The sequence below is a fragment of the Oryctolagus cuniculus genome, chromosome 5, assembly GCF_051225735.1.
Source record: "Oryctolagus cuniculus isolate XC-2025 breed Fujian yellow rabbit chromosome 5, ASM5122573v1, whole genome shotgun sequence".
Classification (NCBI taxonomy): Eukaryota; Metazoa; Chordata; class Mammalia; order Lagomorpha; family Leporidae; genus Oryctolagus; species Oryctolagus cuniculus.
The window spans coordinates 102,825,113-102,851,987 of NC_142871.1; the positions used below are offsets into that span (position 1 = coordinate 102,825,113).

The window sequence follows — 26,875 nt, forward strand, 5'->3', positions numbered from 1 at the left end:
TCTTTCATTTAGGTGTCCCCCCCCCCCCCCCGAGAGTCTTGGCTTTCCATGCCTGAAATACTCTCATGGGCTTTTCAGCCGGATCCGCATGCCTTAAGGGCTGATTCTGAGGCCAGAGTGCTGTTTAGGACATCTGCTATTCTATGGGTCTGCTGTGTATCTCACTTTCCATGTTGGATCATTCTCTCCCTTTTTTATTCTATCAGCTAGTATTTGTAGACACTATTCTTGTTTATGTGATCCCTTTGGTTCTTAGTCCTATCATTATGATCAATTGTGAACAGAAATTGATCACTGGGACTAGTGAGATAGCACATGCCACCTTGATGGGATTGAATTGGAATCCCCTGGTATATTTCTAACTCTACCGTTTGGGGTAAGTCAGCTTGAGCATGTCCCGAAAGTAGCTTTTTTCTTAAAAAAATCACGCTTTAGGAAAATCTACATTGATAAAGGAACATGTTTGGATGTATTTACAGAGTTACACAGAGATTAACTGAAAAGCAGATGACAGAAAGAGTTCTTCTACACATTGGCTCATTCCCCAAATGGTCACAACTGCTGTGGCTGGACCAGGCTGCAGGCAGGAGTCTGGAGCGCCATCTGAGTCTCCTATATGGGTGCAGGGACCCAAGCACTTGAGCCATCTTCTGCTGCTTTACCAGGCAAAATAGCAGTGAACTGGATTGGAAGTGGAGCAGCCAGAACTCGAAACAGTGCTCATATAGGATGCTAAGGTTGCAGGTGTTGGTTTGACCTGTTGTACCCCAATGCCAGCCCTGAGAGAGCTATCTTATACCTACTAGTTCACTCCCCAGATGCCTGCAGCAGCTAGGGCTGGGGCTCGGATTTTAAATGCACTGTAAGTCTTAACAATTATGTGTGAGAGAAAGAGAAGGGAGAAGGGGAGAAGATGGGAGGGAACAGGAAGGAGAAGGAGGGAGTGAGGGGGAGAAGAGAGGGAAAGAGGATGGAGAGGAGGAGGGGCAGGAAGAGCAGAGAGGGATAAATGAGAAGCTGAGACAGCAAAGGACAAAGAGATAGGAATGTTACATGAAAATAATAATCATGACTACCTGGCTGGTGAGATCTTATAATTTTTTTCTTTTTTCAAGGTGTCTACTATGGAAACAGCTTTTAAAATTTTAAACAAATTTTTGTCACAAAATAAGTTAGGCGTTGTTGATTAAGCAATACTGAACTCTGCTCTCAGCATTTTGTCTACATCATCTACTTTCAATTTTTATGTTGATGCTATGATCTTAAATTATTGTAATAACCAAGAATCAGCTACATTATATTTCTTTGGATAATTTTACGTAAAATTCTATTTTGCAAAAACTATAATGATTACCTGAGGCTTCAAGTTTATTCCTGCTGTCTTGTATAAACTGATGTCCCTCTGTTCTTAGTATAGGACATGATTTTTCTATGTAAAAAGACAAAGGATAGATGATATTAAATACATTTTCTATCAAATTTGAATCACACAATACTATTAGAAGGTTAAAATAAAAATAAATTAAGTCATTTTATGAAGTTTCTATGAAATGGAGATGACAATATCATAGACGTCCTGGTGAGGAATACATGGGGTTATTTATGTAAGGTGCTTAGAACGTTGCCCAGTGAGTAATTTGTGTTAGATATTATAATTATTAAACATCATTAAACTTTCATATATAAAGTATAGTCTAATAGATAACATGTGAGTTACTACTATACTTTAATACAGCTTTGACTCAGGTTTTGTTTTCAGGTGACACTCTACATTTAAAATGGATCAAAGTGACTAAGATAAAAAGAAGCAAAAGAACTTTGTCAAAAAAAGTGGCTTATAATGAAAAAAGATAAAACAATTGAGAAAGTACTAATTATGTTTTAAAGCCTTTAATGATGAAGAAATAAAAGATACAGTCAGTCCCGATTTACAGTGAGTTTACATGTTCAATACTGCAACACAATCATTTAGTAAGTGAAATTACTACACTGAATAATGTTGGCAGTTCCTGAGCTACTCTGGAAATTCTTATTTCAGAGGCAGGATTTCAGGTCCCAAGATATTTTGTAAGCAATGCCAAGTGTTAATCTTAATTCATAGCCAATTTCACAAACACCAAGTATCTCATCTAAGACTTCTGCACTAAAAACTAGAGACTATTGCTGAGAAAAATTGAAGACCTAAATAACGTAAGGTAAACCAATTACTTTTATTGGAAGACTCAATATGGTTAAAATATCAATCTCAATTTTATCTCAAGATTAGGTGCAATGTGTATGTGTGTATAAAAACAAATGGATTCTCAAAGTTTTACAGAACTATAACAAAAAACTAAAATAGCTAAAAGAATTAAATAAAAACAAGATAAACTAAAAGATATCAGGAACTTTTATAACAGTGTTGGTGCACATATAGATAAACAAATCAATGGAACAGAGTATTTTATGATCTTATTTACACTAAGAGCCACTGCAATTCAGTGGAAAAAATGATGGTCTTTTCAATAAGTAATGCTGAATTAACTAGATAGCTACATAAAAAAAAATCACTGAACTTTGGCCCCTACTTCACATGCACAGAAATTTTAAATGATCACAGACCTAAATATGAAAATAAAAAATAAACCTTCCACAAATTGTTTTCAGAAACTTAGGGTAGTAAGATTTCTTGAAAAACCTCTGAAATCAATAATCAAAGGAAAAAGATTGCTCTGTTGGATTTCATTAAAAACTTTGTTAATCAGAAGACAATATTAAAGGAATAAAAAAGCAGGCCACAGATTAGGAGACAGTATTTTTAATACACGTGTGTTGCAGAAGAGACAATGAGCTCTCACAAACCAATAAGTTTAAAAGCCTTAATCTGACAGCATGCAAAAAAGACATCATGAATAAATATGCAAAATATGCAAATACAAATTGCTAACCAACATATGGAAAGATGCTCATTAGTAATCAGGAAAATGCAAAATAAAAACACAAGAAGACGCTACTAAACAATGAAAATTAAAGAAATTACAGCACCAAATGTTGATGAAGTTGTAGAGAAAAAACTCTTTATTGCTTGTGGAAGTGGAAATGAGCACCATTGCTTCAAAAAACTGAATGGCATTATTTAGTAAAGCTAAATACATAGGACCTCTAGGACTTATAAATTAAGTGACCCTAGTGCAAAAAATAATAAATGAGTATAAAGACATTCATAGCAGTCTAAAACTGGAAATAACATGAATGTTTATCAACATGAGAATACATGAATAAATTCTGGTAGATTGAAAACTGTAGGGGCAGCAGTTTGGCCTAGTGGTTAAGAAACTTGGTTGAGATGCCGGTATCTCCTATCAGAGTGCCTGGATTGGAGTCCTGGCCCTTTTTCCAATTCTGGCTTCCTATTAATGCATATCCTGGAAGGCAGATGATGGCTCAAGTAATTGGGTTCCTGCCATCCCTGGTAAAGACCTTGATTGAGTTCTAAGCTCCTAGTTTTTGCTTGGCCAAGCCTCAGCTATTGCAGGCGTTTGGAAATGAACCAATGAATGGGACCTCTCTGCATTTTAAATAAATGAATTATAAAATAACTTTTAGAAATCCATTGCTATAAAAAACAATGAACTGATATGTAACACCTGAGTAAATCTGAGATTTAATATTAAATGGAAAAATGTCATTCCCAAGAGAATAAATAGTACATAATTCTATTTATATGAAGCTCAAGAGATTGTACGACTAACCAATGTCAGAGTAGTAGTTACTTTGCTGGTTGTCAACTGAGTGTAGAGAAGTTTCTGGGGTGCTAGAAATGTCTTATATTTTGATATGAGCAGTATTTACATGGGTAAAAAAATGCATAAAAATCATTGCATTGTACACTTAAGATTTACTGAACTGAGTAAAAAGAAATGAGTGTCTGAGAAAATATTTTAAGATAAAAATAATTCTTGCAAAACTTTTTAAAAAATCTAAATTCTGATCAAATTTTGTAATAAACATGAGTAATGGTACGTAATAATAAATAAGATTGATTTATTCACAACATAGGGAATTTCCCAGTAAATGACTAGCAAAACAAATCAACACAGCAGAAAGGGACTTTTCTCTATGATACTTTGGTAATGACGGGAAGGTATGCTGGCCTACTGCCAAATTGGAAACAGTATATATCTTATTTAAATTCTTCTGAGCACTTAATGAATATATGATGATGTCTGTCACTTTTAAATGAATGGAATTTAATATGTCCAGCAATATTTAAGGCAGTATTTCTCTATCAAATGTCTTTAAGAGAATCAAATGCATTTTTAATTTGTGGATCATATGTTTTTTGTGAAAAGTAGAGCAATTTTTATGCATTAAAAGGAACCAAAGTAAACAAAAAAGAAGGCAGCTAGTTTATATTTGATTATATTATGATTTTACCTAGATTGCATACACAGAAAATATTTTTCTTTCAATTTTTACTCATCTCTTCCCCCAAAAATTAGAATTTTGAGCATCTAAGAACAAGTCATCCGAAAAACACTAAGACCGAATAAACCCTCAATGGCAGAGTTGAAATAAAGCCCATGTTTCCTATAAGACAGCTTTTTTTGCCTTCTGTATTGAAGATTGCTGCTAAAATAATTTAAACAATATCATACCTAATAAACTCTTCCTTAGTAGAAACATATTTTGTACTCATCCTTAGTTCTAAACATGTGCTTAGAATGGAAATCCCCTCCCTCACACACACAGTCATGTTTACCCTGAATCTCTAATTCCTTGTACTGTGTTTTTACCAGCTGCCTTGGCTTCCTATTATATTGCTGAGCATTCTAATCTTGAGATTAGATAACTTTTGATACAAATTTTTCCTACAATTGTTAATTTTTATACTTATATACATGTAAATGTTTGGTTTAATATAGTATTCAGTGGAGACATGTCAAAAATCCCTTTTTCATTTTTCTTAATCACCAAAAGCACATTGAATTCTCCCTTTCTGCTCTCAAATAGCTAAGAAGTCCAGACTAATTCAAACCTATCCTTTTAATTTTTGGCTTTTTAACTGATGTAATATTTAATAGATTAGTGTATGTTGTTGATGCTCATATTAAATGGAGACTAGCAGCACAGAAGCCTCCAGCCTTAGGAAAAATAAGAGGTGAGGCAATTCCTTGTACATAATAAAAAACAAAAGGGGTAAGCAACATTGTAAGTATCATGGAAAATAAATGTGAATGTGTTCTGTTACACGTGTTACCACTTGTTGAGCCATATTAAGTTGGTTTCATACTAAGTTATAGCATACATCTATATCAGTTATACTATATATTTTTTTTGACTGGAAGGGAAGAAAGCATAGAATTTGGTGAAGAAACAATTTATATTTCTACTCACTTGTACCTAAATAACAGCGTGTGTGAGTAATACAGTATCACAGTCTCCCCTTATCTACCGTTTGTCCTTCCATGGTTTCTATTACTTGAGGCCACTCATGGTCTGAAAATATTAAAAAAATACAAGGGATGAACAGCTCAAAAGTTTAACTGTTTTATTTATTGTTAATCTTTTACTGTTCCTAATTGGTAAGCTAAACTTTATCATAGGCAAAACATAGTACATTTAGTGTTTGGTACTGTCTATGGTTTCGGACTTCCACTGGGTGGTTTGGAACACATTTCCAAGAATAACGGGGCACTATTGTCTTACAATATTCAATTAACTGTGAATTAAATCTTGCTGAGATAAGCTAGAAGATAAAAATTCAGAAACCTATTTTTTTCAAATTCTACATAGTTGAAAGGCAGAGCAACACAGAGAGAAGGAAAGAGAAAGCTCTTCTCCTAAATGGCTGTAACAGCCAACATGGAGCTAAGCTAAATCCAGGAACCAGAAACTCCATCTGAGTCTCCCACATGGACGGCAGGGGCCCAAGCACTTGGGCAATGTTCCACTGCCTTCCAGGCACATTAGCAGGAAACTGGATCAGAAGAGGAAGCCAGGACTCAAACCAGCACTCAGCTTCACAAATGGTGGCATCACTCACATTGCAACACCAGCTCGATACCTGCCTTATTCACATGATACCTAGAAATACTTGCACGGAGCAAGGGTTGACCCTTTCCCAAAAAAAAGGATTCATAGAGCAGTGTTTGTTTTTGGTGAATTCACAACAGTCCAAGGTCTAGTCTTTGACCTTGAAGGCTTAGAAATCAGACTCAGACAACACACAAAGCACAGATACACTGCTCAGAAGCAAATTCCTCCTGCTTCCCTTTCATGCACTTCACTGGTCTCCTGGCCTTTCTCAATACTCCTCCCGTACGTTGAACATGCCTTTGCCTCAGGGCCTTGATGCCGACTGTTCTCCAGGTGCTCGCAAGCCTCCCTCTCTCACTACCTTTTGTGTCTCTGCTTAAACATTCCCACATGAGAGCAGCCTTCCTGACCCCTCTAAGATTGCTGAGTTTAGCAAACAATATAGCATTCCTCATTAAATTTAAATATCAAATAACAAATTTTATCATACCTATCTCATGTGATATTTGGCACATGCTTTTACTAAAAAGTTACTCATTGTTTATCTATACGTCAAATTTTACTGGGCATCCTGTATTGTGTCTGGCAATCCCACTTGCATGCCTTCAGTCTATTGGGCCAGCCGTGATAGGAGTTCAGACTGATGATGACAATAAGGATGGAAGAAAGGAAAAAGAATTGAGACACAAGAATAAGCAGGACATGATTAAACACTTGATTGCAGTTAGGAGGAAGAGTTGGACTGCTTAGCTAGATGAACATTTAGTTTACTGAAAAGACTCTCCCAAGAGAAATGAAGGGAGATTCGCCAGTATAAATGAATCTGTGGTAGAAGAGAAGTGTTAGAAATGCTAAGTTTGAGGTGCCATTAAAAAGTTCAAACAGTAAAGTTGTCAAATAGGCAGCTAGAAATAGAGATATGGCACTCAAAAGAAGTTTGGAGTGTGAAATTTGGGAGTGATTGCTATATGAATCACATTTAAAGCCACAGGAACAGATGTGATCATACAGAGTGTGAAACAAGGAGAGAAAAGGGGCAGGGACTATCCCCTGAGAATCTGCAAATTCCTTTTGTCCATTTTTTCATTTTTGGTTTTCCTATTTCTTCCTATCCTCAGGAGTACATATAATAAGTACACGATTATTACCTGTAAAATCACAATTCAACTCTGCCCAGTTAAGTAGAGGTCCTATTTACCAACCCTCACTAACATGCATTAGAGAAGAGCGTTTTCTTTACCCACAGGTACAGAACTGGTGACACAGCACTTTCCTGAGGACTAGAGCTGAGGAAGACAAAGAGGAAAGATGTACTGCAGATATGGAACTAGTTTGCTTTCACTTTGTAAAGGGAGCAAAACAAGAGCTGTCAGAGGTCTTGGATTTTTTAAAAGGCTAGAGCAACCTTCTCAGGGTATGGAGAGGAAGCAGGCCTCTTCATTTCCTTGATCCTAGTTGCCCTCCCACCTCTCTATACTTCATACTTTGCAATTCCTCTGGTAAAGGAATATTGAGTAGCTAAGCTTGGGAGAAAAACATTGATTAACACAAATAGATAAAGTGTGCCAGACCAGAATATAACAGAGACAATATGAAATGGTGACTAAACAAGAGTAAAATGGGGGGGACAGGGAGTCCCTGGCATTGTAGCACAGCGGGTGAAGCCTTTACCTGCAACACTTACATCCCATATGGGTAACGCTTCGAGTCTCGACTGCTCCCCTTTCAATCCAGCTCCCTGCTAATGCGCTTGGGAAGGCCAGCAAAGAAGGCCTCATGCTTGGGTCCCTGACACCCACATGAGAGACCTGGATGGAGTTCCAGGCTCCTGGTTTCAGCCTGGCCCAGCTCCAGGCTATTTGGGGAGTGAAACAGGGATGCAGGGATGACAAATTCTCCAACTCTGCCTTTCAAATCAATAAAATAAGTCTTAAGAAAAAAAAGTATGGGAACACAGCTATCTTAATGGAGAGGTTACAAAAGGTCATAGCACCTTTACTGCTCATCTCTAGTACAAAACTACTCCACAAAAATAGGTATTATGAGGCTTTCCTCCACTTTCAAATTACAGGAGTTACCAAGTATTTGTCAACTAGGGTTTTGAACAAATTCTAGACATACACACACACACACACGGTAAAATTCCCTGTATGGCCACACTCTGAGAGTGAGGTGTTTAGGAGCCAGTGTTGTGGTGTAGCAGATTAATCTGCTGCTTGTGATGCTGGCATAACGTATGGGGGCCAGTTTGTGTCCCAGCCACCCCACTTCCCATCAAGCTCCCCGATAATGGCCTAGGGAAAGCAGTGCAAGATGGCCTAAGTACTGGGGCCCCTGCCACCCCTGTGGGAGACACAAATAGGGTTCCTGGCTCGTGGCATTGGCTTGGGCCAGCCCTGGCCATTGTGGTCATCTGGGGAGTGAACCATTGAATGGGAAGCTCGCTCTCACTTGCTGTTTCTCTCCTTCTCTTTGTAACTCTTTCAAATAATAAATCTCCACACACACACACACACACACACACACACACACAAAAAGAAGAAAAAGGAGGTGTTTGCCAACTAGAAGAGATTGTATTTCAGCATAATAGTTTTCCCTTGCAATTATCAGAAAACTAAGGAGGGTTTCTTTGAATACTTTTGGACCTAAATGTGTAATTAACTCCATCTAGATACTTAACCTGAGGCTTTACCAGCTTTACCATACAAAAGAAATTTGTAATTTATGTGGCCTTCTGTCATCTGTTTACTTAGCCTTTTACTTTTTTTTTTTATAATTTAGAACTTTTGCCTTAGAACAGATTTTAAGAAGAAGAAACTTTAATTATTTGACACATTGGCTTGTATAATGGAGAAAAAAGTGCCAAGCAACAGATTAAGGCAAATTTTGAGTTTATCTAGTGTAGCATATGTTTTAATACAATTCTGTCTCATTTCTTGACAACCAACTCAGCTGAAACTGTCACATTGGGATTGAAGTTCATCTGTAGTACGGAAATACACAACTTGCTTTACCACGAAATCTCAACATAACAAGTCCAAAATACCTTCAAGACTGTAAAGATCAAGTTGCTATTGAATCTTTCCAAATTACTCTTGAATTCTATCCCAACTGGGATGATATTCCAAGTACTCATTAAACAAACCATAGAGTTGAAGTAAAATGATTAGAAGACTTAACTCATCCTTCATATATTTAGGTTTAACAGTAAACTGTTGACAACTTCACAGTCCTGAGAGCTGCAACTCTAGCCTCTGCTTCAATTTGTTGTATTTTATTTTTAGATGCAATCACTTCCCTCCGGTAAATGGTTAGTGACCACACACGCAGGTCTGCACATGAGGACACTAAAAAGGGAAGCTGGTGCTGTGAATCAGACACACAAGACACTAGAAGAGCACCCTGCCAGGCTATGCCCCGCATATCACATACTCCAGTAATCCCTCGGCTAGTGCTTTGCTGACGTTTCCAATTAATGCAAGTGACACGTGACGTTAAGCCATTTCCATTCATGTTCACATGTGTTTTTTTGTGAGCACCTTCTACCAAATGACATAATAAAAATCAACTCTTAAGTTTTTTTCTTTATGATTTCCTTTAGTGCTTTGTGATATATCAATCTTGTGAGAGTTCAGATTAATTTCGAAGTCTTGCTCTTAGGAAAATTTTTCAAAAAGATTAATTTGGTTAAATAAATTGGAATAGAATATATGCATTTTGGTAGACATATATACAAACTAATTAAAGAATTAAGACACTAAAGATACAAAAGCAAAATATTTAGAAAATCCTAAAATGAGGAAATCTCAGTTATGCAAGATGATTAAATGGTACTCAACAACACTGTGCTGACAGTTAACACAAGTGTGTTGCATACTGAAAATATTTAATAGGGTAGATCTCACACTGTGTTCTTAAACCATAATTTTTTAAAGAGTTACTGAAGGCAAAAATAAAAGAGAAAAGGAACTTGGTGGCATAACATGCCAGATAATCTACAGAGGAAGAGGGTAGGAAATGAAATGTTAATTATCCCAAAGGTGAGTATTTCTCCAAGTATTTTCCCCAGACATCCTGCATTCTATTCACCTAGGGACCTTATTATTACTGGAGAGGCCGGCGCTGCAGCACAGTGGGTTAACACCCTGGCCTGAAGCACCTGCATCCCACACAGGCGCTGGTTCTAGTCCTGGCTGCTCCACTTCCCATCTAGCTCTCTGCTATGGCCTGGGATAGCAGTAGAAGATGGCCCAAGTCCTTGGGCCCCTGCACCCACATGGGAGACCGGGAATAAGCTCCTGGCTTCAGTTTGGCCCAGCCTTGGCCGTTGCGGCCAATTGGGGAGTGAACCATCAGATGGAAGACCTCCCCCTCTCTCTCTGCCTCTCCTCTGAGTAACCCTGACTTTCAAGTAAAATAAATAAATCTTCTGGGGCTGGTGCTGTGGTGTAGTGGGTAAAGCTGCCACCTGCAGTGCCAGTATCCCATATGTGCGCTGGTTTGAGTCCCAGCTGCTCCACTTCCAATCCAGCTCTCTGCTGTGGCCTAGGAAAGCAGTGGAAAATGGTTCAAGTCCTTGGGCTCCTGCACCTGCGTGGGAGACCCAGAGAAAGCTCCTAGTTCGGATCAGCACAGCTCTGGATGTTGTGGCCATCTAGGGAGTGAATCATTGGATGGAAGACCTCGCTCTCTACCTCTACCTCTCTGTAACTCTGCCTTTCGAATAAAGTCTTTAAAAAAAAAAAAAAAAAGATGTAGTTACTGAATCCTACTCTACTTTGACCTGTATTGTGGTTATCGCTGAGAATAGATGGCAGGTGATTCTTGTTCAAACTGATACCAGAGAACCTTTTATGTAGATACTTCAGGTCATTGTTTTCATCAGGAACAATTGCAACAATTATACCCCAGCTTGTGCCTATGTCCTAGTCAACCAAAGATTCATTCTCCTTTTTAACTTAAACAAACCAAAAAGGAAACAAAATAAACCTATCTTCTCTGAATAAATTGCAAAGCACATTACCTTCCAGGTTTCCCGAGCAGTCATGAATGTGCAAGAACGGCAACATTATCACAATAAAATCCTCTCTCGTGCTCAGCAGATATGTAATTCATAAGTCACTGCAGATGTATTTCTCAAAGTGTATGCCCCTAAAGCTGTATGACAGCCACACGAAGCTATTTATCCAGTAAAATGTTTAAACCTTCCTGTGGATTATTCTAGGAAACATACCTCCTACTAAATGAGCAAACACTGTAAAGACCATTAAGTCTTATACACCATGAAGACCAAGATTGGTTATGCCTTTATAAGTGATTTTATTTTATGTTTCAAACTCAAAAGTCTCTACTTAATTAGTGAGATTATTCATGCTATTCAAAAATTAAAGAAGATTTCAAACAAATAAGCACAATAAGACCTAGTCTTAGACTATGTCCTGTATAATCATCATCAGAATATACTATATATAATCCTTTTCATGGAAGGGAGCTGGAGTTTTATCTTAGCAAATGGTTTCTCCAATGTGTCTCATTCAAATTGTAACATGGAACAAACCAATGCCAATAATTTACACATACTCAATGTTCAAGAATATCCTCCAAATCGAGCACATTACCCATTTTAAAAACCAAATATGGAAATAGATATTTCAAATTGCTGTAAATCCATTTAGCAAGATGTATTAGATGATTAATTTAGCAGCTGCAAGTAAATATGTTTAGCTCAAAACATGCTCTAAAAATCTGTCAATTTTGTGTTTGCCTCATAAGATACAAAACTAACATAAAATTAAAATATATTCCCTTTATTGCTATTTTCATTTTTCCCTTATTAAGATTAGATGTGTCCTCATTAATCTTAATTGGTGATGAGCTTCCTTTTAACTTGAATGCAGTAGTTAGAAGGGAAATGATATATATATATATAAATTTACATACACACATTTATATTTTTAAATATCAATGACAGAAAGGACAGGGGTAGTTACACTAATATAATACTTGAGAAAAATCAGGTAATTTTAAAATTAATGAGTATGATGTGAAGAGCAGTGGTATAAATGAATTATTTACTCTGTACTAATATATTTATAATCTATGGTTTCTGAAGTCTTAAAAAGATTTGTATTAATATTTTCTTAAAGATCTAAAGGCTATAAATAACATCTGGAGTTTGGGTAAGGAGGTGGCATAGATACCTGGCTTGTCCCTGACTGACACGGAAGTGGAAGCAGGAAGCAGGAACATTGCCATCCAAAGCCAGAGTTTCCAAGAGCCAGTGCGCCTCATTGTGCCTTGAAACCATGTGAACAAGTGGACACAAATCTGCAGCAGGGAGAAAAATGTTCCAATAAGCTTAATCACATGTAGTTCCTCTCATTGTCTCCAGAAAAACTTAAAGATAAAACAGATCTTTACCTTATATATAAATACATAATAGGGTATATGATTACATATACATATTAATATATACCTTAATCTGTATGAAAGAATTCCAAGAATATTTTTGGATTAGTTTCTAGTTAGTTATCAGGGTTGATACAGTCTCTTAGAACTTAAATTCTCTCAATTTTATATTTTTTTAAATTGTGGTAAACTATACATAATATGTTCTTAGCCATTTTTTAGTTACAGTTCAGTGGAATGAATGTGCTCACATTCTTGTGCAATCACCACCATCATTCATCTCTAGAACCCTTTCGTCTTACAAAACTAAAACTCTAGAGTCATTAAACTATAGCTTCCCCTCTCCCTCAGCCTCGGAAGCCATCATTCTATTTGATGCATTTATGATTTTTGAATACTGTAGGTACCTCATATAAAAGGAACCATTTTTTAATCTTCTGTGACTTCAGTTAATAAACTAAAAATTTATGCATGTTGTGGCAATGTGTCAGAATTCCCTTCCCTTTTAATGCTGAATAATACTCCATTGTATGAATAGACCACATTTTATCAATTCATCCACTGGTGGACCTTTAGGTTGCTCCCATCTTTTACTACTGTGAACAATGCAGTTATGAACATGGTTGTACAAATAATAATTTGAGTCTTTTCTTTCAAATTCTTTGCACTTATATCCAGGAATAGAATTGATAGAAAATGAAAAACAGAACTACTGTATACTCATATACTCTAAAGAACTACTATACTGCTTTCCATGGCAGTTGCATCACTTCATATTCCAACAACGCTCAAAAGTTCCAACTTTTCTGTATCCCTAGTAACATTTGTTATTTCCTTTCTTTTTAATAGTTGCCACACAACTATTAAATGAATTGGAGATGGTGTCTCATGGTAGTTTGGGTTTACAGGTCCCTAATTATTAACAATGTTGGACATCATTTCACATGCTTATTGGCCATCTGTATAATTTATTTGGATTATCTAATTATTTGTATTAATATATGCAAACAAGTTTGTTGTTGTTGAACTACAGGAGTTCTTTATATATTCTGGATATTAACTCCTTATAAGATTTCTGATTTGCAAATATTCTCTTCCATTCTGTAGGTTTAGTTTTCATTCTGTTGTTTGTGTCTTTTGATACTGTTTTTGTTTTTGCTTGTTTTTTAAAGACTCATTTTAGTTATCCGAAAGGCAGAGTTACTGAGAGAGAGAGAGAGAGAGAGAGAGAGAGGACAGGAATAGGGAGGGGAGAGGGAGACAGGAAAGAGGAAAGGTGCAGGAAGGGAGGGGGAGAGAGACAGACAGAAATACAGATCCTCCATTCACTGGTTCAGTTCTCAAATGGCCACTACGGTATGGACTTGGCCCAAGAACCAGGAACTCCATTTGGGTCTCCCACAAGAATGGCAGGGGCCCAAGCAGTTAAGCCATCTTCTGCTGCTTTCCCAGTTGCATTAGTAAGAACATTGGAAGTAGAGCAGCTAGGACCTGAATGGGTGCCCACATGGGATCATCACAGGCATCTATTTTTTGTTGCTTATGCTATTGGTATCACATGTAATGATTCATAATTTTAAAATTTGATTTTACTACCCACAGTTCAGTTTTCTATTAGTTCTGCATCTTTTGGCTTAATTAATGTCAGAATATTTTCTATAAATTTAAGTATGTTATTAGAATTAAATCATCAATGCTATAAAAAGTCATTACGGCACATGTGAAAAGCAATCTTGTATTTAAAAAGAAAAAAATGGATGTATGTAACACCTACTTCCTCTGATAGCTGTCTTTCTGAATGCATACCTCTTGTCTATGGGTATTACAATAAGACTTGCTAAATAGAATCTCATAATGAAAAACAACTTTTTTATAGTGAACTAGCATGGAAGTAAATTACAAGTAAAAATATAATAGCTCAGTGTATTTGACAATCACAATACTATTAGAATAGCTATCCTAAGAGGTCTAAGTATGAAAAAAATGTTATATCACTTTATAATCTTTCAAAGTTTAATCAAGTCTACTATAAATTAATTCATATCAGGGTTTCAGTTACATTGATAGATTCTCTTTAGAATAAGAAAGTCACCATTTGTCTGCCTTGCTCTCTACCTTTCAAGTTAAATGAAAATAAGTAAAACTTTTGAAAAGTTTTACTTTTGGTCAAACCAGAAACTCAAATATCACTTTGATTCTTCTGTCTTCTTCATCCCTTTTCCCTACATCCAAACCATCCACCAGTCATGTTACCCTAAACACATCGCGAAGCCATCCACTTCTATTCCTGTCATTGTCCTACATCAAATCACCCTGGTCTTGACTTCTCAACAGCATCCTAACTAGTTTCTCCCCTCCATTACTGACTCCTCATCAAATTCGTCCTTTGTATAGCACTAGAGATCCTTATTTAAAATGAAATTTGGATCATATAACTTCTGATCTTTAATGGTTTTCCATTGTACTTCAAATATAATCCAAGAGCCTTTCACGGCTGAACAATCTTTTGCTCTCTTCACAGATGTCCTACTTCTCAAGTTCCCAGAGTCTTTCCAACCTCACGGTTTTTGGGTATACTATTTCCTCATCCTGAAACATTTTGGGTCCTGTTCATCCTTCATCTTTCATCAGTGTTCCTGTGTGGGAGAGCTCTTATCTGACCAAGAAGTGTTGTTGCTCCATAATTCTGTATCTCAGACTTTATTTTGCTGTGTACACACATTTATTGTACAATTGTAAGATCTATGAGTACAGCAACTGTGTCTTGTCCTTCACTGTATAGTGGATACCTAGCATAGTTTCTGGAACAGCAGAGACTCAATAACTTTGTCGAATTTTTAAATGTTAATAAGTTAATGAAATACAATGATTGGGAGACAGTGAAATACATGTATAATTCTTAAGGTATTTCAAGATCTCATAATATTTCCAAGGTTATTTATGTGCATTCTTCCTCTTTGTGTTTCCTAAAGTGTGTTTACTAATTGAGGTTTCTGTTGTTTAGATAATGATTAAATATGTACTCCATTCAGCTAAAAACATTTTTTAAACCTTTTATCAAAGTTTCTAAATAAATCCTTGTATAAACACGTTTTTTTTAAGAACTGGAACCTCTGCTGGAGGCATTTACAGGGTTGGAGCCAACACAACTGTCAAAGGCAAGAAACTTCCTTTGACCTTGGTACCTCTCTAAACTTCTGCTTTTCCCAATCTTTCTCATCATTCCCATACACTTACTGTTCTCAGGCTGCTTCTTGCTGCCCTGGACACTCACCTGGAGCCCTTTTAGGATTTCTTAATCCTGGGCTTTATTCACAGTCTCCTTCCTCATCAAACCTGGGTAGGTTTCTATTCTGTCTCCTTAGGTCCTAACTAGCTGCTTATCAAGGTAATTTTACAAATGAATCCAAGTCAGTGTTATGACAATTATGTATTGCTCTTTCCAGATAAAAGAGTCAACATAGAACTTCAATTCTTAAAGTAACTAATGAAGACCCTCAGAATAAAATATGAATTCCAAGGTTTCTTAATGCCCTCAAATAATTTTTTCTAAAGATGGCTCATGATACATTTTAAGCAGAATATGGAGAATATGGGTCACATTTCTGAAGGAATTTTTTACATGTGGATTTTAGTATTCATAACTTGAAGGACAGGCATTAACATAGCATGAGGATAGAGATTTAAATACCATGTGTCAAAATATTTGAAAATCAAAAATAAAGCCAATAATACTGATACAGACATGTTTTACCTCAGCACATAGCTTCCAAAAGACCTAAAAGGTCCAGGTCAAGTTTAGAATTAAACAGATCAGGCTTTCTGGGATGTGCTGCCTTCTGATCTGAACCAGACATAAATCCTCCATCTTTTTCTATTTCTGGATCCATCTGCAGAATGAAGAGTCTCACTCACACAAATGTGAACCTTCCACTAAGTTTACACTCTGTCCACAGCACCTGGAAACAGCCACCTCTTAGTCTGCCTTTAAATTTCCTAACACCATCCTTGAAATTTATAAGGCAAAACTATCAAAACTAAGAATATTTTAATTAGGGCACAGATTTTTAAACACATTCTTTCTTACTCTAAATTTGTATACAGAATACATAGAAATATTATAAAACATTAATATTTCATTCCATTAGTAGGATGAAGTCCCTACTATGAACCAGTGACAGTAAACAGCGAGTCAAGCAGAAGTCCCTGCATCACTCTGGTCAGGGAGATCAAAGGTAAACACACACATAACCCTTCAGACAGATTCTAGGAAGTAAAAGAAAGGAAAATATGTAGACAGAATGATGGAATGGTGGGTTTGCCAAAATGGCAAGGGCCCTCTCGGAGCAAGCTTTTGAGTAAAAACAAATCAAATCTGCCATTGGAGCTCAAATAATTTTACTGTTATGTCATGTACAGTTTTATCATGCTAAGTATCTTGGAAACTTAGTTTTAGGTAAAGGGTAAAGACAACATCAAAACAGAAAATAACATAAAAGAACAAGTGTAAGAAAATAGAATTACTATTTTAAGAAGATTGTTAAATGAGCACAATGCAACACTTCTACTTTCAAAAAGGTAGGTCTGATTTGTTAAATTACAAAACATTTGTCAAAAATAGAAATGCTGTGTGACTCGGTAGGAGTCCATCTTTAATGCACACCTTCTTGACTACTCTCCAATATGCCTATACGTAACGCCACCAGGAAAATCTGGCCATACTGTTATTAAATGACACATCATGTAAATGAGCAAAAACAACAGGTGTGTCATACATCTGTTCTTTTACCAATCTTGAGAATCTATCTTTAGTAAAGCTATAGTAGAGTCTATAAACCATTAGGGAGAAAAAAAAAAAGATCAAAAGCTAAACCTTTAGAGTTAAAAATCCAAGTAAATAATCAAACAAATATCCCTATTTAGAACTAGGTAGAATACAATTTCACAGTTGTATCATTGCCTGGAGTAATGAAATTGAAATAAGGTTACAGAGTTGGTTTTTTGTTTGTTTTTTGTTTGTTTGTTTGTTTTTTTCTTTTTTTTTTGGCAACTCGGGAAAAGTTCCTTGCCTTACTGTGTTCAACAGAAACCTCTTGACCTTCAAATTTTAATTACATGCATCATCATTAATTTAGGAACCCAAGTTAGACATTTCAAAATCATCTTCAATTCTTTATTCATCCCCTTCCCATATCAAATACCTAGCAAGGTTTGTCAAATCCCTAGGTCTATCAAACTCATCTTTCTCAGCCTCATGTCTTGTTATCTCCTCCAAAACACTGCTCCATCAAAGTGTTCACAATTCTCACAATTTGTCAGACTTCTGTGAATGTGTTTTTGATGGCTGAAAGGTCCCCAAATCCTTTCTCCATTTGAAGAGCACTTATCCTAACTTCGCCATGCAGTGTGAATGTCACATCCTCTGTGAAGTCCCATAGAACCATCCCAGGCAGGGTTCATTAATCACTGCCTTTTGATCCACCTGAATGTGGCACCAACTTTGCTTCAGGTCAGACTATAGAGGTTGAATATTGCTAAATTGAAGTGTCTGACATCCAAAATGCTCCAACATGGCACCACAAATGGAAAGTTTGACACCTGACTTCATATGAGATGTTGTAGTCAAAACACAGGGGCATTAAAAATAATAGCTGAAAATGCAACATATCATTGCAACATCATGTTTAGACTTGGTCCCCATCCCCAGGGTAACTAATATATATGTGAAAATATTCTAAAATCTGAAAACATCCCAAATCCCAAATACTTCTGGTCCCAAGCATCTCAGATAACAGATGCTAAACCTGTACTGCACTGTAATAATTGATTTGAAATCTGCCTTTTTTCTCCAAGATGTTCCATATAGACTATTTTATTCACACATCTTCTTTAAACAGGACATGTAGTAGGTGCTTGTGTTCAATTCATAGGTTGACTATGGTCTAAGGCAATATATTTGGACTGAAATTAAATCAAAATTTTGAGAACTGTTAAGTAATACATCTATGTAAGGAACATTTATAGAAGTATATTTTGAATTAAGGAATTATATTTATAAAGAAAGCTCATTGAACATCATTGAGACAAAATACTGTTAAAATTAATTCTCTGCTTCCTTAGAAAACATACTCCAATTCCTAGTGTTTGTACTACTCTTAAACTATCACATTTATTCAAAGTTCTATATTACTTCTCCTGTTAAACTAGTACTTACTTCCTATAGGGTCTAAACCTCAAGTTCCTTCTAAGCATGCATCCCTAATTACCTTCATTCTCCCAATCTTGTCTGTTTTATTGACTCACTTCTCTGAACTATAATTACCTCCATCAACTTTTCTGATGACTCTCAATTTAAACCACCACATCCAGCCTGCATTGTTTCTGACTACGATTATCTACATTATTTCCCACAGCTATATTAGTGATTCAGTGTCACAAAACACTATTCTAATTCATCAAGTTTTCCTACTCTTTTTGAAGACTTTTTTTATCTAGTCATTTCCACAACATCAGAATTTTCTATCTCTCAAAAAGAAGGGTCAGCAGCTCTGCTCTTCACATCCATGCATAGATAAATCAGGTCTATTGGTTAACTGTTGCATTCCCCAACTTTTAAGTTGAACATGCAACTTCCTCATCTGTTATTATTGGCCTACAAACAAAGCACCCAGAAGAGCCTGCTGCCTCTTAGCTTCTCCTTTCCAGTCTCTTGCTGGCAGGTCCTCCTTCAGGTTTCCCTCCAGCTTGGACTCTATTAGTAGGCACAGGACTGCTCACTCCCACCTCTCAGGCTTCATCCATGCCATTCCTTCCTGCTGGAATGTTCTCCCTGCTCTCTTCTGTTAAACCTCAGTTATTCTCTGCCCATTTACAATGAATGTGTTCAATGTGGCCTCAGATATCACAACTCTGACACCACTCATTTCGTCTTTTCCCAGCTTCCTTTCAGGGTTATATATAGTCATCTGTATTGCTCCATTTCTTCATCTTCCTGTTTATTTTCCATTCTTCACTTGAATTTGCACTTAACGATGCCAATTAGCCACACTACCATGATTGCTATCTCCATATCATTTTCCTCTAGAACAACCCACTCTCTGCACCCACTGGTCATTTCTCATGCATCCACTGGAGAAAATGAACTAAAATTGCATCAGGAGAAACTGGAGGACCAAAAAAAAAAAAAAAAGGAAATTCTCCATTTCTGAGAATATAGCATGGGCTTCCATCTGCTTTGGATAGTTTTCTTGGGCGGCAAGGATTCAGAGCCAGACAAACTGTCCCCATTGCAGTAATAATCGTAGGTCATTTGCATATGTCATTTACTTTCTTTTTGCTCTTTCTCTGAGCTGTCTATGCAAGTTCAGGCTCGCTCTGCTCTACTGCCACACCTTCCCCTTTCTCTCCCAGGAAGCCCCACTTAGATGCCTTACCATTTTAAGAGATTAGCATGGAAATACAGGCCAAGTACTTTCCTTTGTGATCCCTAGGGAGAGAATTTTCTACTCGCTGTCATCTTTTCCACTCTGAAGAGTTATTCCTACCCAAAGGACCCCATGTCCCCTTCAGAGGGGACATTTGTGTACGCTTTAACCACTTGTATGCCTGAACATCTCAGCCACTCCTTCGCAGGGACCCATCAAAGATCTCTCAGCTTCTACAGGGTTCTCCTGGTTTCACTCCACCCACAGCAAGGAGACCCTGAAAACCACATATGTGATTAGGGTGTCTCTCCTTCTCTAAGAACAATAGTGCTTGATTTGGGCAAGAGAGACGATGATGGCGGAATGGTAGGAATCCTCCCCTCCCAAGTTAAGCAGGTGTGAAATCTTCTGGAGCGCCCTGATCACTCCATCTTGTTCCTCCTCAGACTTCCCCAAGCAGAAAACAGTCGGAAGCCTTGTTGGGAGGTGGCGTGGGGGGAGGCAGTACAGTTTATTTCCTGCTATATGCATTTTCAGCATTCTGCCCCCCAAGTGCTTCTTTCCCAGAGACTGGCGATGCCTCCCGGGGTCCTTCTTCCTCTCCCCACCCTCTCATCAGCCGGGAGGCTCGTGTTTAACCTGGCCTGTCCACCAGCTCACCCGCCCAGGCGTCGCCCCCGCTCAGTTAGCCTGCACCGGGCAGGTCTCGATCCCACGGATCCCACGCCTGCCTGCTCCACCAGAGCGGGCGTGCCCGGCGGCGAGCTTGGTTCCGGGCCAACAAACTTCGTCGGGACCCCGCAGCGCCCGAGCCGGCTGCGCGCGCCGCCTGCTTCCCACGGCCGCTGTGGCAGTGGCGGCGCCAGCGCGCTGAAGGCGGGGGCGGCCGGGTTCCCGCGGCCGAGGAGGGGGCCGTGTCGGGCGAGCGCCCGGCGCGGGACGTTCCCGCGGAGACGGCGAGGACGGCTGGGACGGCGGCGGCGCTCTGTCGGGCCGCGCTGCGCATGCTGCAGGGTAATTAGGAAGCAGGGTGGCACGCTCCGGGGCTCGGCTGGGCTGGGGTGGCCGGAGCCCCGGGATCCGCGCCCGCGCCGCCCCCTCTGGTGCTGCCATTGGGAGAAAACGCCCGCAGGTCGGAATAGGTAGCCCCTGGCCGGGGAGCTGGGCACAGGAACCTCGCTGCTCCCCGTTTACGGCCCCAAAACTGGGTAACATCTCTAGGACAGGCTCCCCACCCTCCTCCCCCACTTCCCCCCAAAAGCCCTAACGGCGTGAACTGATCTTGAGCTTACTTGATTTGTGCATTTAACCCCACGGGTATTTTCTTCTTAGGTATTTGATGTCGGGTTTCACCTGCGTCAGCATTGCTCCCTAGTTGTGCCTTACCAGTGCACAGAGCCCGAGAACCCACCTGGGACGGAAGTGGAACGCAGAAAGCCTGCATTATGCGAGCATGCGAACGCGAAGTCCAGTGTAGGTAGCCTGGAAAAGCGGCCGTGTCTGCCAGTCGTTTTCTGGCCCCGTCTCTGAGCTACCTACGGGCATGCGGAATTGCAGGTGTGCGTTATCCAACCCGCCGAAACCAACAGACATGTGTGGCACGGTTTTTTTTTTTTTTCTTTTTTTTTCTTTTTTGAAATATGTTCTTGAAAAGCAGATGCACGCCAAGTGAGCAGACTCGCGAGCAGATGACCCAGACCGGGCATGTGTGCGGGCTGGCGAGCGAGTGAAAGGGCCGGTGGCCAAGCTGCGCAGCTTACCTTGAATTGGTGGGAGAGCCCTTCGGAGGCGCCGTGGAGTCCGGGCAGGGCCGCCGCACCGCCGAGGAGTGGCCCGAGTGGGGACGGGGGACGCATCTCTGCCCTTATTAGTCTCTCCCAGTGTGGCCCTCCCACTCCGCCAGGACGAGACTCCGCATTTCAGCACGCCGCCAACTCGTGCATAGGTTTTTGTGATGGACAACAAGGTCTCGCTTTCCAGCTGGGAATAATGCCTTGCAGGTTGAGGTTTTCTTCGCAGTTTCACGGAGACGATGCTGCCCAGATGCAGATGCGTAGGGCTTCCCACTCCTGACTAGAAACAAGTGTTGCCAAAGTCGTGTGTGTGGCGTGTTATTCACCCTTCACAGGTAGATAATTGGCTTTTCAACAGCTGAGCTAAAAAAAGGTATCAGCTAGGTTTCATTTTTCACTTTTCTGTCGGCAGTGTGTGTCCTCCAGCTATGCTTGTGTGTGCAGGTTTTTTGTGGCTTAGTTTGTCTCAGAGTCCACAAAAGTGTTTTGTGATTTTAAATATCCTACCTTTCCGTGGATTGGTGCTACCGATCTTGGCTTTTGAACTCTTTGGGATCGTTTCTGATACGTAAGGCTATCGTTTTTCTCTGCGGATCTGTGTAGGTGTAGGGTGTGTGTGTATGTGTGTGTGTAGACAGAATATTACATATGCAGGTATATGGATACATAGATAGCAGGTATATGCGTATTTGTAGGCATATTTATGTGTGGATGAGATGCATGTGTATATACATAACATGTGAAAAAGCCAGTGTGGAAGTCAGAAAAGTATGCCAGGTGTTAGAAAACAGATGAATTGGTTCAATACTTTCATTATTTGTTTTTGCTCCACTTGAGGGAATAGAATAAATTGTATTGTTGAAAACCATTAAACTTAAAAGTTACCTAGGACCATAGAAATAAGCTTCACAAATCAGGACTCACAGATGAGGAAGTAGGTGAAATCAGGCTGACAAAACTAAAAATGAGAAGAACAATTTATCAAGATAGTTCAGTTCCATGTCATTGGGGTAAAAGTACTGATGTATCAACTCGTGGTTTTTAAACCTATTTTCTTCCTAATCACAGTGGTGCAGTGTTGGAGTCTTGGCCTCCATAGTGATGCAAACCATGTTGGTATATCAGGATTTGAAGCCGCGTGGTGTGTTTCCTTCAGTTTTCATCACAAATTTCTGGTGAACTGTGGACAGAGGCCAAGGAGGGAGAACATGCCATGCATGAGTCAGCCTGCTTAAGTGGTCATTTGAGAAACACGATTCACAAACTTTCATTAGACTTTTGGTGATCATTCTCAATTTTTTGAAAGAATTTTATCCCTATTTGATTTATTTCCCTAAGCCATTATACTTTAAATACCTTTAGAATTGAATTGACACCATCCAGGCTTGATTTCTTATAGACTAAGTTTACCTTATTAGCATTTAATTGATACTATTTAAAATAAAGCTTTAGAACTTACCTAAAAGGAAAGCCACAATGTTGCTTTTGTGTTTTAATAAAAGTCGATCAGTTTCATATTAGCATTATTTTGTTAAGTACTTTAATAATTTTAGATACAGGTATTTATGAAAGAGCCAAACACTTATATTTTTGTTTCTGTCTCAAAATGCTCATTTCTCTAACTATGGCATTGAGCCAAACAAGATCTTGGAAAAGAGCAAGAAATGAATAAATGATACAAAATTATTATTATCTGTTGCTTGCTGTGTTCCTAGATTCACCCGCATTGCTAAATAAACAGAGATTTCCTTATTTTTTTTTTCTTTGCGTCTAGGCTGGTTTCATGATTACAAACTATTGTATCCCTAGATTTTGGTCCTTTAGCCAATTCTTTCATTGAATGTTAAGCTGACTTCAAGTAGAAAGAGCGTTTACCCAAACACCTTTGATTTATCTAAGCCAACTACAATTATAAATGATCAGCTTTCCTCCTGCTTCTGAAACTTGCTGGTGAACAAACGTGAAAATCATGGGGAAATCTGACAGGACTCTAAATTCCAACAAACAGCTTGCAGCGCTGCTGGCTCCCAGTTTAGCTGTGTGCTCTGTGTACTGAAAAAGAATATAAGAAATTGAAAAAAAAAAATGCTTTCAACATTTATGCTCCATGGAAGGCAGAGTTAACTATTTTTATGTCATAGGAGGAATAAATTCATTTAAAGTGTTTAAAAAAAAAAAAACCCAGTTCCATATTTGTAATGCTCCACTTACAGAAACTGAGTCATTTAAAATGAACACTGCACCATATTTTGATAACTCGGGTATAATAAATTCAAAAAATGTGTTTCTTCTCAGCCTCACTTCTCAAGCTCTGCTGTTTAATGTGTATTTCTTATTTCCTTTTTTCCCCCTGTACTTCTGTACTCCCAGCTATGTTGGTTTTCTTTTTGTCTTTCGTAATTATTTTTCCACATTTCTTCCCCTTCATAGTTTCTATTTTCCAAGAAGAAAGAATTTCATCATTGCCCCCAGCCAACTTCATAGTTACCAAGCCATAAAAGTGTTCATTCTTTATTGAATTTGTGGGGCACAGCCATATATGCCTCCCATACATATCCCATGGAAATACTTCAAGGCATCAATAGTGGATGAACAGACGTTACTGTTGACTGTAAATACCAAATCTGACTTGTCATTGCTAGCATGCGCTGCCCATTCTGTTCCTTTTGAGATCACTACTATGAATGATATTCTTAAGGGTAAAAGGAAAGTAGTTCTGTTGGTTTGGAAACTGTCAAAAGTAAGGGCATCTTTTAAACTTAAATGCCATTTTTACCATGTGTCAGAAAATACTTCTCCTCCTAGAGAAAATAACATTCCACTGGTTGTTTTCATATTTGCTTCCATTCCTGGAAGAAATTCTAGCTCGTGACATTGACTCAGTTTAGAAGTGAGAGGAGAAGTGATCATAGATATGCCTTTCACTTAGTTTATTAGTCCCTCTTCCCAGGGATCAGTGACTCTGAAAGGAAATATGGGAAAAGACAAATGCCTGACTGGGGAAATGTTTATTAATGTATATCTAGTTCTTAAAAATCATGAGAGAGAGAGTCAAAAAATAGAGAGGCAATTTCACAAGGGAAATATAAAAGGACAATAAATTCATGAGAAATACTCTTTAATTAGTATGCAAAAAATGCATGTTTATAAAGGAACCAATTTCTCCTGCCCGTTTTGCCAGGATTAATCTTCGTGATTATGCATGGTGTTGGCTAAGTAAAGAGCATTCTCAGCACCTCTTGAGTAAGTATAAATAGTGTAGTCTTTCTAAAGGGCAAATTAGACATGAGTATTAAAAGTAAAAAAACCAAAATGCATGAATCCTGCATCATGAACTCCTCTAATACAGTAACTGTGGTTATTTCTGTGTCAGGATTTTGATTGCTTTCCTCTGCTTATCTGTAACTTAAGAAGTTTCTACAGGAACATGTATTAGAGTTGTAATAAAAGTACAACAGACAAGAGAAAGTGATGTTTTATCTCCAGAAAATTAATAAAACAAGAGTCAAGAAAATGATTTTTCAAGTAGTGGTATTAATAATTTCCAACAAGAATTTTCCAGGTAAACATTAATATATGACTTATACCATGTAAACTGAGTCTGGTAATCTCACTAGGAAGCAGATATTAAGCAGTGAATTCATTCAATACATACTTTCGAATTCCTCTTAAGGGGAGAACTACAAGAGTATACAAAGAGAGGTTGAATGTGGGCCCCACTTCCTGGAGTTTAACATTTGGCAAGAAAAAGAAGACATGCATACTTATGTAATAATATGAAATGGAAATGCAAAGTGCAATTAAACATTATACAAAACCCTAAGAATCCAAATGCAGAGAAGCTATGTTTGCATGTAGAAGTGTTGGGGTCAAAAAATTTCAGTAGAAAGAGACATCCATTTTTTGTCAATCTAAATAAACTTATTGTCATGGAATCATGGTGCTGGAGAGAACTTGCGACTACATAATTATTTATGAAATTATGGGATTATTATTTCTTTAACAAATTTTGAAATAATCAAAACAGAACAAGCGTACTTGTTTTCTTTTTCACAAGAGGAATATGAGATCTATTTCCTGTTGAATTAAATCCTTTCTCTGGAATTCAACAGTGTCACCCAATCTAATCTTATCAGTTCCTGTAAGTGTACCTTATATGACAACAGGACTTAAGATGTTTAACCACGGAGGGAGCGTGGCTCATGCTTGCTCACGTTGCCACCTCCAGCTGAATTGCAAAGAGGCAGTTGAAATGCTGCCGCTCATTCAGAGGTTTAGTTCAGGTATTCTCTGTAACATGCTTCCCTTCCTGCCCTCTGGCCACCACACAAACCCTCCCCTTCCTCCACACAGCTCAGAACAGGATTTGTGCTGCTTTCATGGCAATCCACATTCCTCTGCCACATTTGACAAACATTCCTGTACTTGGCCTTCTGACTTGATTCTAAGCTCCTTGAGGGCTGGGCTAGTGTCCTCTCATATTTGATAATGCCCAGAGGGCCTAGTTTAATAAATTATTTTTTAAGTGTAAGCTTCAAATATTTGTTGAAATTAGATCTGTAGAGGTTAAGTAACCAAGAATGTCCAATTTTTAAATGACAAGGTACAGCCTGAGTCTCAGAACTTGCGTGGAAAAAATGATAGCTTCATTTTTATGTTATATTTAAGGGGGTTAAGTTATTCTATGGATTAAATAATAACAGGAAAAATGATTCTCAATTATAAAAGACTCCCAGAGCCAGGGCTGTGGGGATGGCAACACAGCAAGGCAAGGCTGTCATTAGCTGAAAATGTCCTCATCATATGTCCTCTTCACATCATTTCCAAACTGAAGGTAAAGTTACATGATCCCTGTTTAATCTTTTATTCTCAGCACATAAAAAAAACTAATTAAACTGTTCTAACTCCTGAGTAGTTTTAAACAACAAATTATCAACAAAAAGAATATTTAAAAGAATTCAATGTTGGTACATCATAAATGATTAGTTAGATAATAGGCTATATCAAGTTTATGTTTATAAAATTGTGATTCTTTTCACTACAACCTCTGACATCTTAATTTAGAACTTAGATTATTCCATTATTCTCATAGATTTATCTTTTAAAATCACTGTGTCTCAGGCACAGTGCTAAGTGCTTTACAGATTTTTCTTTTAAATCCTTCAACAGCCTTATTGTCCTATTTTTACAGTTTAGGATTACAGGCTGTGACAGAGCTGTGAGTTGCACCCA

At 38.1% G+C, this 26,875-nt stretch overlaps 1 protein-coding gene across 1 annotated transcript in view; it reads right to left on the reverse strand.

Moving 5' to 3' along the window:
• The window catches only part of COL19A1 (collagen type XIX alpha 1 chain), a 406,965-nt gene extending 384,807 nt beyond the window's left edge, over positions 1-22,158 (reverse strand). Inside the window, exons 1-3 of the mRNA XM_051855528.3 lie at positions 21,611-22,158; positions 12,219-12,345; positions 1,355-1,429 (exon numbers count right to left, since the gene is read on the reverse strand). Coding sequence (XP_051711488.2) covers positions 1,355-1,429; positions 12,219-12,345; positions 21,611-21,706 — 298 coding nt within the window. The 5' untranslated portion in view covers positions 21,707-22,158. The remainder of the gene's footprint in view (positions 1-1,354; positions 1,430-12,218; positions 12,346-21,610) is intronic.
• Positions 22,159-26,875: the final 4,717 nt, after the last annotated feature.